Below are 13,857 nucleotides of genomic sequence, written 5' to 3'. Positions count from 1 at the left end.
AGACTAGGCTAGCCTCAAACTCCCAAATGCTGGGATCAAAGGTATATACCACCACACCTGACTGGGATTAGGTTTTTTTGTTTTGTTTTGTTGCCTATTGATGCCCTCTCTATCTGGCTACATTACTGAAAAGCCCAACTGCGGTCTGGGACTGAATAAAAAGAAAAGCATGGGGCTGGAGAGATGGCTTTGCTGTTAAGAGCACTGGCTGCTCTTCCAAAGGTCCTGAATTTAATTCCCAGCAACCACTTGGTGGCTCACAACCATCTGTAATGTGATCTGGTGCCCTCTTCTGGCATGCAGTACATACATAGAGTATTCATATATATATATGAAATTTTCATATATATAAAATATAAAGTTCTGTACATAGAGTATTCATATACATAAAATAAATAAATATTTTTAAAAGGAGAAACCATGCTGGACTGTAGACCTTTGAACTGTGAGCCTAAATATTTCCTCCATATGCAGCTTCTGTCAGGTGTTTCATTCCAGTCATAGACAAGTGACTAATACAACGGCCGTATGCCATCATCACCCCTACGTACATATGTTCTTCAAAGGGGACAGGGCCTTTATGAGGAGCAGAGGCTAGGCTGGGACAGGATCGTCATCTGTCCCCTTCTCAAGGCTAAGCAAGGGAGTCAGAAGCAAAGGGATGCTGAGTTTAAGCTGCCTGGCTTTACCAGACTTCAATGCATTGAAGTCTCAGTTGAAGTGAATCAAGAAGGCTCAAGGGGCTGGGCTAACGGCTCAGTTGGTAGAATGCTTGCCTAGCTTGTATAAAGTTCAAAGTCTCATTGCTAGCATGGCACAAAACTGAGTGTAGCTCCTCTATCATTCCAGAATTCAGGACGTGGAGACAGGAGGATCAAGGCCAGTGAGGAGCATATGGAAGGGAGGGAGGGAGGGAGGGAGGGAGGAAAGAGAGAAGGGAAAAGGAGAGGAGAGAAGAAAGCAGGCAAGCTGGAGAGGAATGAGAGACCTAGAATATAGTCTTTAGTGCTGGTCACCCTGAGAGAGAGCTCTTTGACATCAACCCCTTTCCTACATGGTTTGTTTGATCTCAGGAAGTGACAAACCCCACCTCCTGCTCACATACTACACTGTTGAAAATAGATTCTGGCTCAAACATATATACTGATGTCACATATGACCCCAAGCATGTGCTAGGACAATCCAGAAACATACATGTATAACCTTTTTGGGACAGTGAGATACGGTCTTACTATGCATCCTTGGCTAGCCTGGAAATCCCCCAAGTAGACCAGGTTAGCCCTGAACTCAGAGATATGCCTGCCTCTGTCTCTGAAGGTCTGGAATTAAAGGCTTATGCCACCATGACCAGCAAACTTTACTTTAAGAACAGTGTCTAATCCAGGATGGCCTCAATCTGACTCTCCTGCCTCCCTCTTCCAAGTGCTGGGATGACAGGTGTGTGCCAACTCAGCTTAATCAATGTTAGGAATGAAACCCAGGGCTTCCGCTTTGTTTGGCTGAAGACTCTACTCCTTTTCCATATGAAGGAAGGAGCAAGCTGTCTGACACCAGAGGCTGGAGGTTTCCAGTTCCCATGGTCCCCTTGGCCTCCAAGGTGACTCTTGCCTTCTTTATCCTACACATAGCCCAGAAAGATTGGCCTGGAAGATGTTGGTCCACCTCCTATGCCTGCGGCTATGCTCAGTGACCTGTGTGAAGATCTGTGAAGTCATAAAGCCATAGTCTGCTCTGGTCTGTGATAAGTGCACATCTTAAGTGACAAAGGCAGCCCCTCCTTGGACATGAGTCACATCCAGCCCCACCTTTTGGCCATATGCCCACCCACTATAACCGTCTCCTTCCATTGCAAAAGAAGTTGGACCACTGAGTTTGCATTTGGCTAGCTGGTGTTGCAGGAAGGTACTGAAGAGACAGACACGGTTCAGCACCAACTCCACCCTCATCTCGGGGGATTCCTCTATTCCAAACACCCCTGTGCTCGGACAGAAAGTACTGTGTCCTTTCTGGTCCATGGTCTTGAAATAGTAACACTCATTGTCAATTTGATAACACAATCTAGACTTACCTGGGAAGAGAGTCTAAATAAGGGCTTGTCTGTTTAGGTTGGGCTGTCTATTAGGGATTCCCTAATTACATTAAGTAATATAAAAAGACCCAGACCACTGTGGGTGGCATCATTCCATAGTTAGAGGTCTTAGACTATGTAAGAGTGAAGAAATGAAGCTAAACGTCAGCAAGCAACCAGACAAGCATGCAGGCACTCATTTCTCTGCTGGTGACTAGATGTCACGTGATCAGTTCCTATTTTGACTTCTCCACAACAGTTGAACTATAACCTGAAATTGTAAGCCAAAAATAAGCCCCTTTTCCCCATAAGTTGGTTTTTATGGGGGAGTTGTTTGTTTGTTTTTTGTTTTGTTTTGTGTCAGAGTATGTTCTTGAGCAGCAGACTTAAAACTACAACAGAGTTTAAGGGTAGGTTGTTCTTTCTGGGTAAGAGATTCATTAGAGTTATTAACTCCATAGATGGACAGACAACGGCACAGTGTGGACTCTGGAAAGAGACCAGACCCACATGGCAGAGTCCCTTTCCTCCTTAGATGTTGGAGGATTGAAAGAGCCATAGAGGTCAAGGACAACACAAGAAAACCTACAGAATCAACTAACCTTGTCACATAGGGGCTTACAGAGACTGAACCACCAACCAAAGAGTATGCATGGGACTGACCTAGGCCCCCATACATATGTAAGACTTCTGACAGCAGAAGGAAAGAATGTCTCTGACTCTGTTGCCTACCTTTGGATCCCTTTCCCCTAACTGGATGGTCTTGTCTAACCTCAAAAGGAGAAGATACACCCAGTCCTACTACAATTTGATATGCTAAGGCAGGTTGATATCCATGGAAGGTCTCCTCTCCTCTGAGGAGAAAGGAAGGGCATAAAAGAAGGGGAGGTGTGGGGGAAGGTCTGGGAGGGGAGAAGGGAGGGGAAGCTCCGGTCGAGATGTAAAGTACATAAATAAATTAATTAATAAAAAAATAAAATTATATCTGTTTAAAAAAGAAGTTGAAGGAGAGGTCACAAGACTGAGGAACATCCCATGGTACGTGCTGGAGCTGCCTTCCAGCTGTCTGAATCAGCTCGGGGTGAAAAGGGCAAGGATCTAGAACAAGAAGTCACTAGAGATGGGAAACCAAATGTCAAGGACTGTCACTGTTTGACAAAACTGGAGTGGTCCTAGCTAACACCCCTCACACACACAAACGTACACATACAGGCAAGCACACACACACACACACACACACACACACACACACAATCCACAGTGACGGGCAGGGCTTAGATTGGACTTAATATCCCTGCCCCCACACCCACACAAAATAGTCATTTTTAGAACCTCCATCTCCCATCCCTACAGCTGCAGAGGATTCAAGCCAAACCAGAATCACTCACTTGACAAAGTATCACCAGGACACAGAAAAACAAGACCTAGCTATGTTATAGCCTAAGATCAGGATGAGGAACTGGCAGAAAGCTCTGGGAAAGACTGTGAGTTAGATGTGCAACCACCCTTACAGCACAGATCCCCACCTCTTACAAAGACAGGACAGATCCAAGACAGGGTGAACTGCACTCACACAGCCACCACCCAGCTCCTGGAGGAGAATATGCAGAGGTACGAGCCCTGGCTTCAGGTTACCTGATGGCTTTGGACCCTAGCAACACTATTTTTCAAAGGCAAGACATTTGGCCATCAGCTTGGTTTTTTTCTCCTAATAGAAAGCAACAAAGTAGCAGGAGTCCTGCAAGCAATGAGAGCCTGGGTTTGGGATGTTCTGGCTTATGGCCTATTTCCAGCAGCAACAATGTCTCCACATTGCAGTGAGGAGCTCCTTTCTCCTTAGGCCTCCATTTCATATCTACAGAATTCGCATGAGCCGTTACCTCCAATCACTGCGTTAAAACCTAAGCAGATATCCATAAAGCACTTAGAAAAGGATGTGGCCAGTGGATTTAGGATAAAGATACTTTTTAAATGTCGTACTGGAGACAGAATAGGGACAGGCACATTCTAGGCAGGGGCTCCACTCCGACCATGCCCCTGACCCCTCACTAAGGGATTCTAGGTGGGGCTCTACCCCAATCACGCCCCAATCCCCTCACTGATGATTCTAGGCAAGAGTTCTACTACTTTGTGTTTTCAAATTTTTAATTCCAAGCTGTTTCAAACTCACAACTGGGGAAGTCATGGGCTCGCAGGAGGAGAAGGCTTATTACTGTTGTTCTTCTAAGTTGATTGGCTTCTAAAACTTTATGTTTATACCCATAGACAAGTGCTACTCCTAATCTTGAGCATAGAAGATTCTGCAGAGAGGAGGGGTAAATACAGAATGCTTAATGAGAATGCTTAAAGTGCTGAGAATGAGACCAGCCCTAAACAGGATGTTAATACCCTGCCAGCTAAGGATCTGGGAACATAGGAAAAGAGAGGTGATTTTTAGCAGGGCCACAGTGGTATCTCCTGGGTAGGCAAAACACAGATGTTACAGTCATAAACACACAGAGGCTTCTGCAGCCTGCACAGGACTGATTCTATTAGCAATCAATCATGGGTTTGCCGGCTTATGGGACCACATCTCTCCTTGCTAAACTATTGGTTTCTAGTGGCTTCTGGAAGAGCGGTAACCAATTTTTAGTGTTATACCCATTGATGTGCACCAGGATCCAAAGGCTACCCATGAGCACATAGACAGCCCTGGTAAATCTTAGTGGGCTGCAAGACAAAAGCTATGAATATAGGAGAAGGAAGGGTAGAAAGGAGGGGGCATCAATAGGAGTGGGAGGGAGATAAGAGGAGAGAGAGTCAGGCTTTATCAGTCAGATTAATTAAAAATCTGGGGGTTGGCTGGAGAGATGACGGTTCAGTGATTAAGAGCTCTGGCTGCCAAAGGACCCAGGCCCCCACATAGTAGTCCACAAGTGTCTGTAAATCCAGTGCCAGGGGATCTATGTCCTCTTTAGCCTCTGCTGGCTATATGTACGTGCAGTGTAGACCGACATCAGGCAAAACACCGATCCATGTAAAGATAAATAAACAAAATAAAACTAAAACAGGAAGACTTGAAGTTGAGAAGGTTGGGGGCATTGGGGTGGATCTGGAAGAAAACAATCTGACTAAGAAAGGAAGAAGGGACGAAGGAGAGAGGGAGGGAGGGAGGGAAGGAAGGAGGGGAAAGAAAGGGAGGGATAGAGGAAGGAGGGAGGGAGGAGAAAGCTTCAGTCTTTGGCCAGCTGGCAACATCACTATTGGGTCTGCAATGAGGAAAAACTGGTGTGGTGTTTGTGCGCTCTATGGGAGAGCACTTTCCAAGCATACACGAGTCCCCAATTCCCAATGCCATATAAACCCAGGACATGGTTCTGTACACTCAGGAAGTGGAGGCAGGAGGATCAGGAGTTTAAGGTCAGCCTTGGCTACTTATTGAGTGGGAGGTCAGTTTAGGCTGCAGCATGCAGTCCTGAGGAGAAATCTTTCACAACAAGGAAGGAACACAGCAAAGAGCGCCTATAACCTCAGGGGATGGATGGGGGGGGGGGGAGAAGAACCCATGGAATCCAGCAGTCCTTGGTCAACAAGAGAGACCAGGACACACTCTAACTTCCGCATATGCTCACACAAACTCATGAACTTGTTACAAGGATGTTTTAGAGGTCACTTTTAGAGGATGTTGTTATCTCTTGTAATCCCACCATTCCAGATGCTGAAGGCAGGAAAGTCGTGAGGCCAAGGTCAGCCAGTGCAACCGTGATATAGGGGAAAATAGGAAATCCTGTAATAAAAGAAAAAAATATCAATAACAAAGCAGATATGTTGAGGTGGGGAAAGCTTTCTGCTGTCTGTGGGGTCCAGTTATGAGTCTTAGCCCTCTGTGAATTTCCAAGCCCTCCTTGGGGTGACGTCCATCTTGCAAAAGACCCAAGTCCCAGCTAACAAGAGCCTTCCAGCGCTCCTCAGACCATGGAAGGAAACCAATAGAAGGGTTCCAAAAGAGACTTCAAGGAACCAGCGTATCTCACACACATCTGCCACCTTGAAACCAAACTCCACTCCGGAGAGCCTGGAGCTCAGAGCCACCGCCCTTCCCCACCTATACAAAGGTTCTAAGGAAACAGGCGGTCTCGAAGGAATGAAGAAGGGAGAAGCAGACAGAGGAATGTTGGCAGGGACTGGGGCTGAGATGGAGGACGCTGTCCTAGATGCTGTTTACAAGACTCCGCGGCGCCTTTCCATGCAGCCTTTATGAAACCCGAGCGGAAAGGAAGGATAGCGCCTGCAAGGAAACTAGAGAGGCATAGACCGGGACCCTGAGGTCTCAGAAAAAGCGCTTGGCGTGGGGCTGGGGTGGGGGGAGTTCCTACACCTCCGAGGCCCCTCCCTCCACCCACCTCCATAACTATAGTCTCTCCATCCTTCACTGCCAGCTTCCTAGGCGGGCCCAGGAGGTGGAGCACCCGGGTGACCCGGCGGTGACGCAGGTACGGCTCCGCTGATATAGAGACGCCCGAGGGTGCAGAGACAGAGCTCCGCAGCCTTCTCATCTAGAGCCAGAGCCACAGCGACCGGTCGACACCCGTCCATCAGCCGCCACCAGCAGCACCACCACCATGCGGGAAATCGTGCACCTGCAAGCCGGGCAATGCGGCAACCAGATCGGGGCCAAGGTGGGCCGGGCTGGGTAAGGGGTGGGGATGCAGAGGGGCTCAGAGAGGGGTCCTTGGCTCTCCCAAGACTCACCCAGGAACTCTGCATCCCAGGTGGAGGAGGGGAGCCAGGGCAGAGTGAGACAGGGAACAAAGAGGCTGATGATGGGGGCAGGGCCTGGCCTTATTTCCCTTGGCCACAGCTGGCCACACAGCTGGGCCACTGTCACTCTCACTTGCCTGGCACAAAGAGGCACGGTCCCTCCTCCCAGGGCTGGTGCCGGGATAGACTGGCACCAAGTGTCTCTGGTGGGGCCCAGCCTCTCCCTACCCCCAACGTCTCCCTTCTTGCTGGCTCATGCTTTGCTGTGGCTCTGGGTTCCCAGTCACCTCATAGGCAGACAGTCAACAACTGGAGAGGGGTTCTTAACAATGTCCTAGACACAGCCTCGTTCATCCCTCCCCACTAGCGCTGTCACCCACTCTGACAGCTTAGCACTTGCTGGGTAGAGGCAGGAGCCCGAAAGTAGCCTCCCATACACAGTAAGTTGGAGGCCAGCCTGGGCTACATGAAACCTTGTGTCAAAATAAATAAATAAATAAGGGGTGGGGCTATAGCTCAGTAGGTTGAGCCCTTGCCCAGGTATTGTGGTATACACCTGTCATTCCAGCCACTAGGCTGAGTTGAGGCAGGAGGATCAAGAGTTCAATATCATCCAAGGCTATCTGGTGAAATTTCAGGCTAGCCTGGGCTTTTGAAGGCACTATATAAAAAAATAATACATACATACATATATGTACGTACATACATAAAATTTTAAGACAAAAATCTATTCAGCACTTCCCATCACCCACTCCATCACTAAACAAACAATAAGGGGGGGGGCACTTATGGCAAAGCTTGACAACACAGGCATATGGTATGAACACACACACACACAGAGAAGATGTTTTTAATATTACTTATTTCATGTATATAAGTACACTGTAGCTGTCTTCAGACACCTTGGAAGAGGGCATCAGATCACATTGCAGATGGTTGTGAGCCACCATGGGGGGAATTGAATTCAGGACCTGTGGAAGAGCAGTCAGTGCTCTAACCACTGAGCCATCCCTCCAGCCCACAAAAAGGAAAACCTATCCACTTTGCCCCCATCCTCTAGTTCTGGGAAGTCATCAGTGACGAGCACGGCATCGACCCCACTGGGACCTACCATGGGGACAGTGACCTGCAGCTGGAGAGAATCAATGTCTACTACAATGAGGCCACAGGTAGGGCAGGGGGTGGGGGATGCTGTCAAGAAGGGACAGAATGTACCCTGGAGCCTGCTGGGCCTGGCTCTCACCCCAGCCACCTCCATCTGCCATCCCCACAGGTGGAAATTATGTTCCCAGAGCCGTGCTGGTTGACCTGGAACCTGGCACCATGGACTCCGTCCGCTCTGGCCCTTTTGGCCAGATCTTCCGGCCAGACAACTTTGTGTTTGGTAAGTCCCTCTCCAGTGTGGGCCCACAACATGCTTGTTTTTGTTTCTAAGTGTTTAAAGAATATTCTGTAACTAGCACCAAAGAACCCACCTTGACAAGGCAGTCAGGGATTTGATTAGGCACACCCAGAGAAGCCTGGGGAGACATCAGACACAGCTGAGGGGCTTCCTTAAAGAGGAGGTTCTATTAGATTGGGGCTTCTCTAACCTACAACTCTCTATTTGGGGAGGTTAGCCTTAAACTAACTTATGCAACTTAAGATAGCCCTGAATTCCTGATCTTCTTGCCCCTACCTTACCAGTTCTGGGGTAGCCCATGGGTTTCCGTGGTGCTAGGGTTGGAGCCTATGGCTTTGTGCATGCCAGAGGAGCATTGTACCCATGAAGGTCAGCCCCTATAAGAGCACTCTGCCCCCTGAGCCCATCCCCAGAGGAGCACTCTGCCCCCTGAGCCCATCCCCAGAGGAGCACTCTGCCCCCTGAGCTTCATCCCCAGAGGAGCACTCTGCCCCCTGAGCCCATCCCCAGAGGAGCACTCTGCCCCCTGAGCCCATCCCCAGAGGAGCACTCTGCCCCCTGAGCCCATCCCCAGAGGAGCACTCTGCCCCCTGAGCCCATCCCCAGAGGAGCACTCTGCCCCCTGAGCTCCATCCCCAGCCCTCTGGAAACAATGTGCTTAGGAAGGACGTGAGCAGGGTTTTTGTAGACACCACTCCACTTTCTGGAAGGGACTTGAGCTCGGAGGAGTTGGTGTTTGTCAGTCTGTCTCCAGCCTCCCTCCTTTAGCTGCCAGCTCCATGGGGATAGCAGGGAATCAGGGAGCAAGCAGGTGACAGCAGGTGGCCTTGGGCAAGTGAGTTTCCCTTTCAGATGGGTACAAACTTCGTGGAAGAGAATGTGTGCCTGAGTGAGTGTGGTGGACAGAAAGTCCTCTGGAAATGATGTAGAGAAAGATACAGAGAAGTGAGGTGGGCCAAAGAGCATTCACACAGTGTGTGTCTGAGACAGAGGAGGAGGGGTTAGGAAAGGAAGGCAGAGAGAAAAGAAAGGAAACAATTAAAGAGAGGCTTGGGAGATGACTGTAAAGTGTTCAGTATGCAAGCATAAAAATGTTGAGTTCAGTTCCCAAGCACTCATTTAAACACAAAGGCACAAGAATGTACGTCCGTAGCCACAGCACTGGGGATAGAGGCAACAAGAAAATCCTTGGAGCTCACTGTCTACGAAAGTGTTGAGTTCTGGTTGAGTGACAGACCATGTCTCAAAGTATGGAGGACAGACATTGACCTCTGACCTCCATACACCTGCGTAGACAGGCGTGCACTCGCAGTACACACACAGGTGAAATGGAGCAGAGGTCTGCTGGAGGTCAGGGAGGGGCCGTGAATACTAGTGGGGAAGGAATTCCAGGCAGACAGACTGGCCTGTGCAAAGAAAGGTCCCAGAGCAGGACACAGCCCTGTGAGATGGAGAAGCAGCCAGGAGGCCGGTGCGACTGACTATATAAATGGGAATGAGGAAACATGGAGGAAACAGGAGGGAGCAGGGCAGGCAGCGGGAGTCGGCCTTGGGCTGCAGGGCCAGCAGGAACGAGTTAGGAGGTGAAAGAGGAGCCTTTGGGGCCTGACTCAGGTCACGAGCGCCCTCTGGCTGCTGCGGGGAGAACAGACAGGAAACCGCCTCGTCAGGGGACAGGAGGAGGCAGAGATTTTCAAAGTTTAGGTGAGGTATGATTTTACTTAGCTTTTTGTAGTAGCCTTCTATCTTGTGGATGGTGTGGCAAAATTGAAACACATACTATTAACTTTAATTATCATATCATACAATGGTTGAGGCTGGTGAAATGGCTAAGTTTAGTTCCCAGGATCCTGGTGTGCTACAACCATCAACTCCAGCGCCTGAGCCTCCAAGGGCACAGACACACAGACGAAAAACTGCTCACGCCCCAAAAATATAAATAAAATAAAAATTGAAAGATAGCTATAGAATTAATCACATTTTAAGAGTTGATTGTTTGATAATGAAGTATTGATTATTATTTGTGCCTGTTACTATATTAAGTTGTGTTGTCTGTGATAATAGTAATAGTTGTGCTGTTACACAGTAGGGTTACTGTAGACAGTAACAACAGACAGGATCTCATACAGCTGAGGGGAGGGTCTTAAATGTTTTTAGGATAAATAAAACATTGATGTATGTTTGGGGAAGTTGGTATCTTTATCCTAATCCAAACATTGTATAGTATAAACCTATGTGTATGATTTTTATGTCTTGGCTGAAAAATAAATCTGAAGGCTTGTGATAGAGAAACAGTCAGGAGGCTTGTGTGTCTGGAGCAGAGGGTGTGAGGGGACAAGATGGAGGTAGAGGTGGAAGGGAACAGGGCAGGGTGGGCAGTTGCCTGGGTCCCATGTCCAGCACCACAGACACTGAGTTTCCTGATGTCTCTCAGCATCTTAGTGTTCAGTGGAGCAAGAAGAGCAGGAGTTCAAGATTATCCTGAGCTACGCATGGGGTTCGAGACCAGCTGTGGTAGTCTGTTCTGTCAGCCTAGCACTTTGCAGGCACAAAGCCAGAGAAGTTTATGAGCAGCCACGGCTACACAGTGAGAACCCATAGAAAGAAAGAAAGAAAATCCACCTAAGACAAACCACTGGAGGGCTGGAGAGAAAACTCATGGGTTAAGAGCACTTGCTACTCTTTCAAAGGACCTGAGTTTGAGTCCCTGCACCTATGTCAGATGGCCCCACAGCCACCCCCTGGATCCCTGAAGGTTCTAAGACCCTCTTCTGCTCTGTAGGGGCACAAGTATTATTTGCAGCACACACAAAAAATACAGCTTTTTTTTGGTTGGTTGGTTGGTTGGTTGGTTGGTTGGTTTTTAAAAGTCTCACTGTGTAAACAGGCTGGCCCTGTGTTCTGCCTCCCCAGAGCTGAGGTTAAAGGTACATACCACACCCAGCTAAAACAAAGCTATTAAATTAAATTAAATTAAAAATAATAAATAAATGAATGAAATGAAATAAAACTAACCACCACAGTCCCAAAAGTAAGTAAAATAGCAATAGTGTTAACATTTTTCTTCCAGTCTTTCTATTGTTATCTATTTGTAACTTATAGAATCTCATGTAGCCCAGGCTGGCCTCCAACTCATTATGTAATTGTAGCTAGTCTTAAATGCCTGGCCCTCCAGCTGCTACCTCCTGTGTACTGCAATGAGAATGAGGCCAACACACCTGGCTTCTGTTGTGACAAGGTAGGAACTCTAGGCCTCATGCCTGCTAGGCAAGGCTCTGTCCATTGGAGCCTAGCCAGGTACTTTTAACATTTTCTTGTCTAATGATACGGATAGGGTGCAGTGCAGGTGGGTTAGCGGGTCCACCCCTCCCCCATGCCTGAGAATTCAACCCTGTACCTTCCCCAGGTCAATCCGGAGCAGGCAACAACTGGGCTAAGGGTCACTACACCGAGGGCGCAGAGTTAGTGGATGCAGTCCTGGACGTGGTGCGCAAAGAGGCCGAAAGCTGCGACTGTCTCCAGGGCTTCCAGCTCACCCATTCGCTCGGAGGTGGCACTGGCTCAGGCATGGGGACCTTGCTCATCAGCAAGATCCGGGAGGAGTTTCCAGACAGAATCATGAATACGTTCAGCGTGGTGCCATCCCCCAAGGTGTCTGACACGGTGGTGGAGCCTTACAATGCCACGCTGTCTGTGCATCAGCTGGTGGAGAACACGGATGAGACCTACTGCATCGACAACGAGGCCTTGTATGACATCTGCTTCCGCACTCTCAAGCTGACCACGCCCACCTACGGGGACCTCAACCACCTGGTGTCAGCCACCATGAGTGGGGTGACCACCTGCCTGCGCTTCCCCGGCCAGCTCAACGCAGACCTGCGCAAGCTGGCTGTGAACATGGTGCCGTTCCCCCGGCTCCACTTCTTCATGCCAGGATTCGCACCCTTGACCAGCAGGGGCAGCCAGCAGTACCGAGCCCTCACCGTTCCTGAGCTGACCCAACAGATGTTTGATGCTAAGAATATGATGGCCGCGTGTGACCCGAGACACGGTCGCTATCTGACCGTGGCGGCTGTCTTCCGGGGACGGATGTCCATGAAGGAGGTGGACGAGCAGATGCTAAGCGTGCAGAGCAAGAACAGCAGCTACTTCGTGGAGTGGATCCCCAACAACGTCAAGACGGCCGTGTGTGACATCCCACCCCGAGGCCTGAAGATGGCAGCCACCTTCATTGGCAACAGCACAGCCATCCAGGAGCTGTTCAAGCGCATCTCGGAGCAGTTCACCGCCATGTTCCGGCGCAAAGCCTTCCTGCACTGGTACACGGGCGAAGGCATGGACGAGATGGAGTTTACGGAAGCCGAGAGCAACATGAACGACCTGGTGTCCGAGTACCAGCAGTACCAGGATGCCACGGCTGAAGAGGGCGAGTTTGAAGAAGAGGCAGAAGAGGAGGTGGCTTAAGTCACCAGCCATCACTCTGCCCCTAGGGCAGCAAAGCTTTGACCCTGAGCACCCCACCTCTGCACCCAGCTGGTCATCCCCTTGGACCCATGAGCATCTTCACCGAGAGGGCCAAGCCCAGGTTGCTTCCACTTGCTTCGCCTTTAACTCCTAAACCCCACTGTCTTTCCAACCCAGCCAAGAAGGGCTCCTCTAGTTCCCATGAGAGCCCCCCAACACACACACACACACACACACACACACACACACACACACACACAGTCCACCTCCTTTGATCTTGAAAATCCTTTCTTTTAACCCCTGTCCCTTCCCCAGCATTCCTGAACCGTTCTCCACCTGACATGCCCAGACATTTCTCCGGATCTTGACTTAACAATTCCCCAGCCTTCAAGCCCTCACCTTACCTGACCTCTGATCTCCTAGCTCCCTACTCCCGACCCAGCACCTTCGATCTGGCTCCCATAAGTCTCCTGTGTTCCTGCCCTTGTGCCTTAGTTCAGTTCCTACCAGAGAAGTGCTGGAGAGGAAAGAGAAGCCTGTTGCCTGGGGTGAGAACCCCTCCCCACTATGCACCCCACCCTTCCCTCTCTACCCCCAACCCCCCCTCCCCGCTGACCTTCCATCAATAAATGCTTTGATGTGGCTTTCTGCTTGGTTTAGTTTCTTCTCTGGGCGCAGCTAGGGAGTGGAGGGGTTCACAGAGTGGAAGAGGCCACTGAAAATCAGCTCCTGAGGTTGCAGAGCCAAACACACCAGGCTAGACCAGGGTAACTTTGCCACTTGCACACCAGGAACATGCAAGCTCTCTGCCCGTGTCACCAAAGCTGGGGCCACAGTCTAGACTCTACCAAATCAAGGGAGATTTATTCAGCATGGACCTGAGGGACCTTTTTTTTTTCCCCCTCTTTCCTGCGTAGCCACACTGAATGAATGAATCTTCCGCTGCTGCTGCTGCTGCGAGACAGGATCTCCCAATGTAGGGAGTTTCAGGTTGTCCTGGAACACACTGTATAGCCCAGGCTGGTCCAAAACACACAGAGCTCTGCCTGTCTGTGCCTCCTGAGAGCTAGGATTAAGAGGCGTGGCTGGTTGGCTTTTCAAAGATGGGTAGCTACACTTAAGACTTTTTAAAATTGTTTTTCAATATAATATTGATTTTATTTCTAATTATGTAAATGGGTAT

At 49.4% G+C, this 13,857-nt stretch overlaps 1 protein-coding gene across 1 annotated transcript; it reads left to right on the top strand.

Moving 5' to 3' along the window:
• Positions 1–6,604: 6,604 nt before the first annotated feature.
• Positions 6,605–13,187, top strand: TUBB4A (tubulin beta 4A class IVa). The gene is made up of 4 exons (XM_080917524.1): positions 6,605–6,726; positions 7,869–7,977; positions 8,082–8,192; positions 11,617–13,187. Exons 1-4 carry the CDS (start codon positions 6,670–6,672, stop codon positions 12,672–12,674), a joined length of 1,335 nt encoding a protein of 444 aa, XP_080773650.1. The 5' UTR covers positions 6,605–6,669; the 3' UTR covers positions 12,675–13,187.
• Positions 13,188–13,857: the final 670 nt, after the last annotated feature.

Source organism: Micromys minutus (assembly GCF_963924665.1).
Source record: "Micromys minutus genome assembly, chromosome: 5".
Taxonomy (NCBI): Eukaryota; Metazoa; Chordata; class Mammalia; order Rodentia; family Muridae; genus Micromys; species Micromys minutus.
Note: the sequence above shows the minus strand (reverse complement) of the source record. Positions and strands in the feature narration are given on the sequence as shown.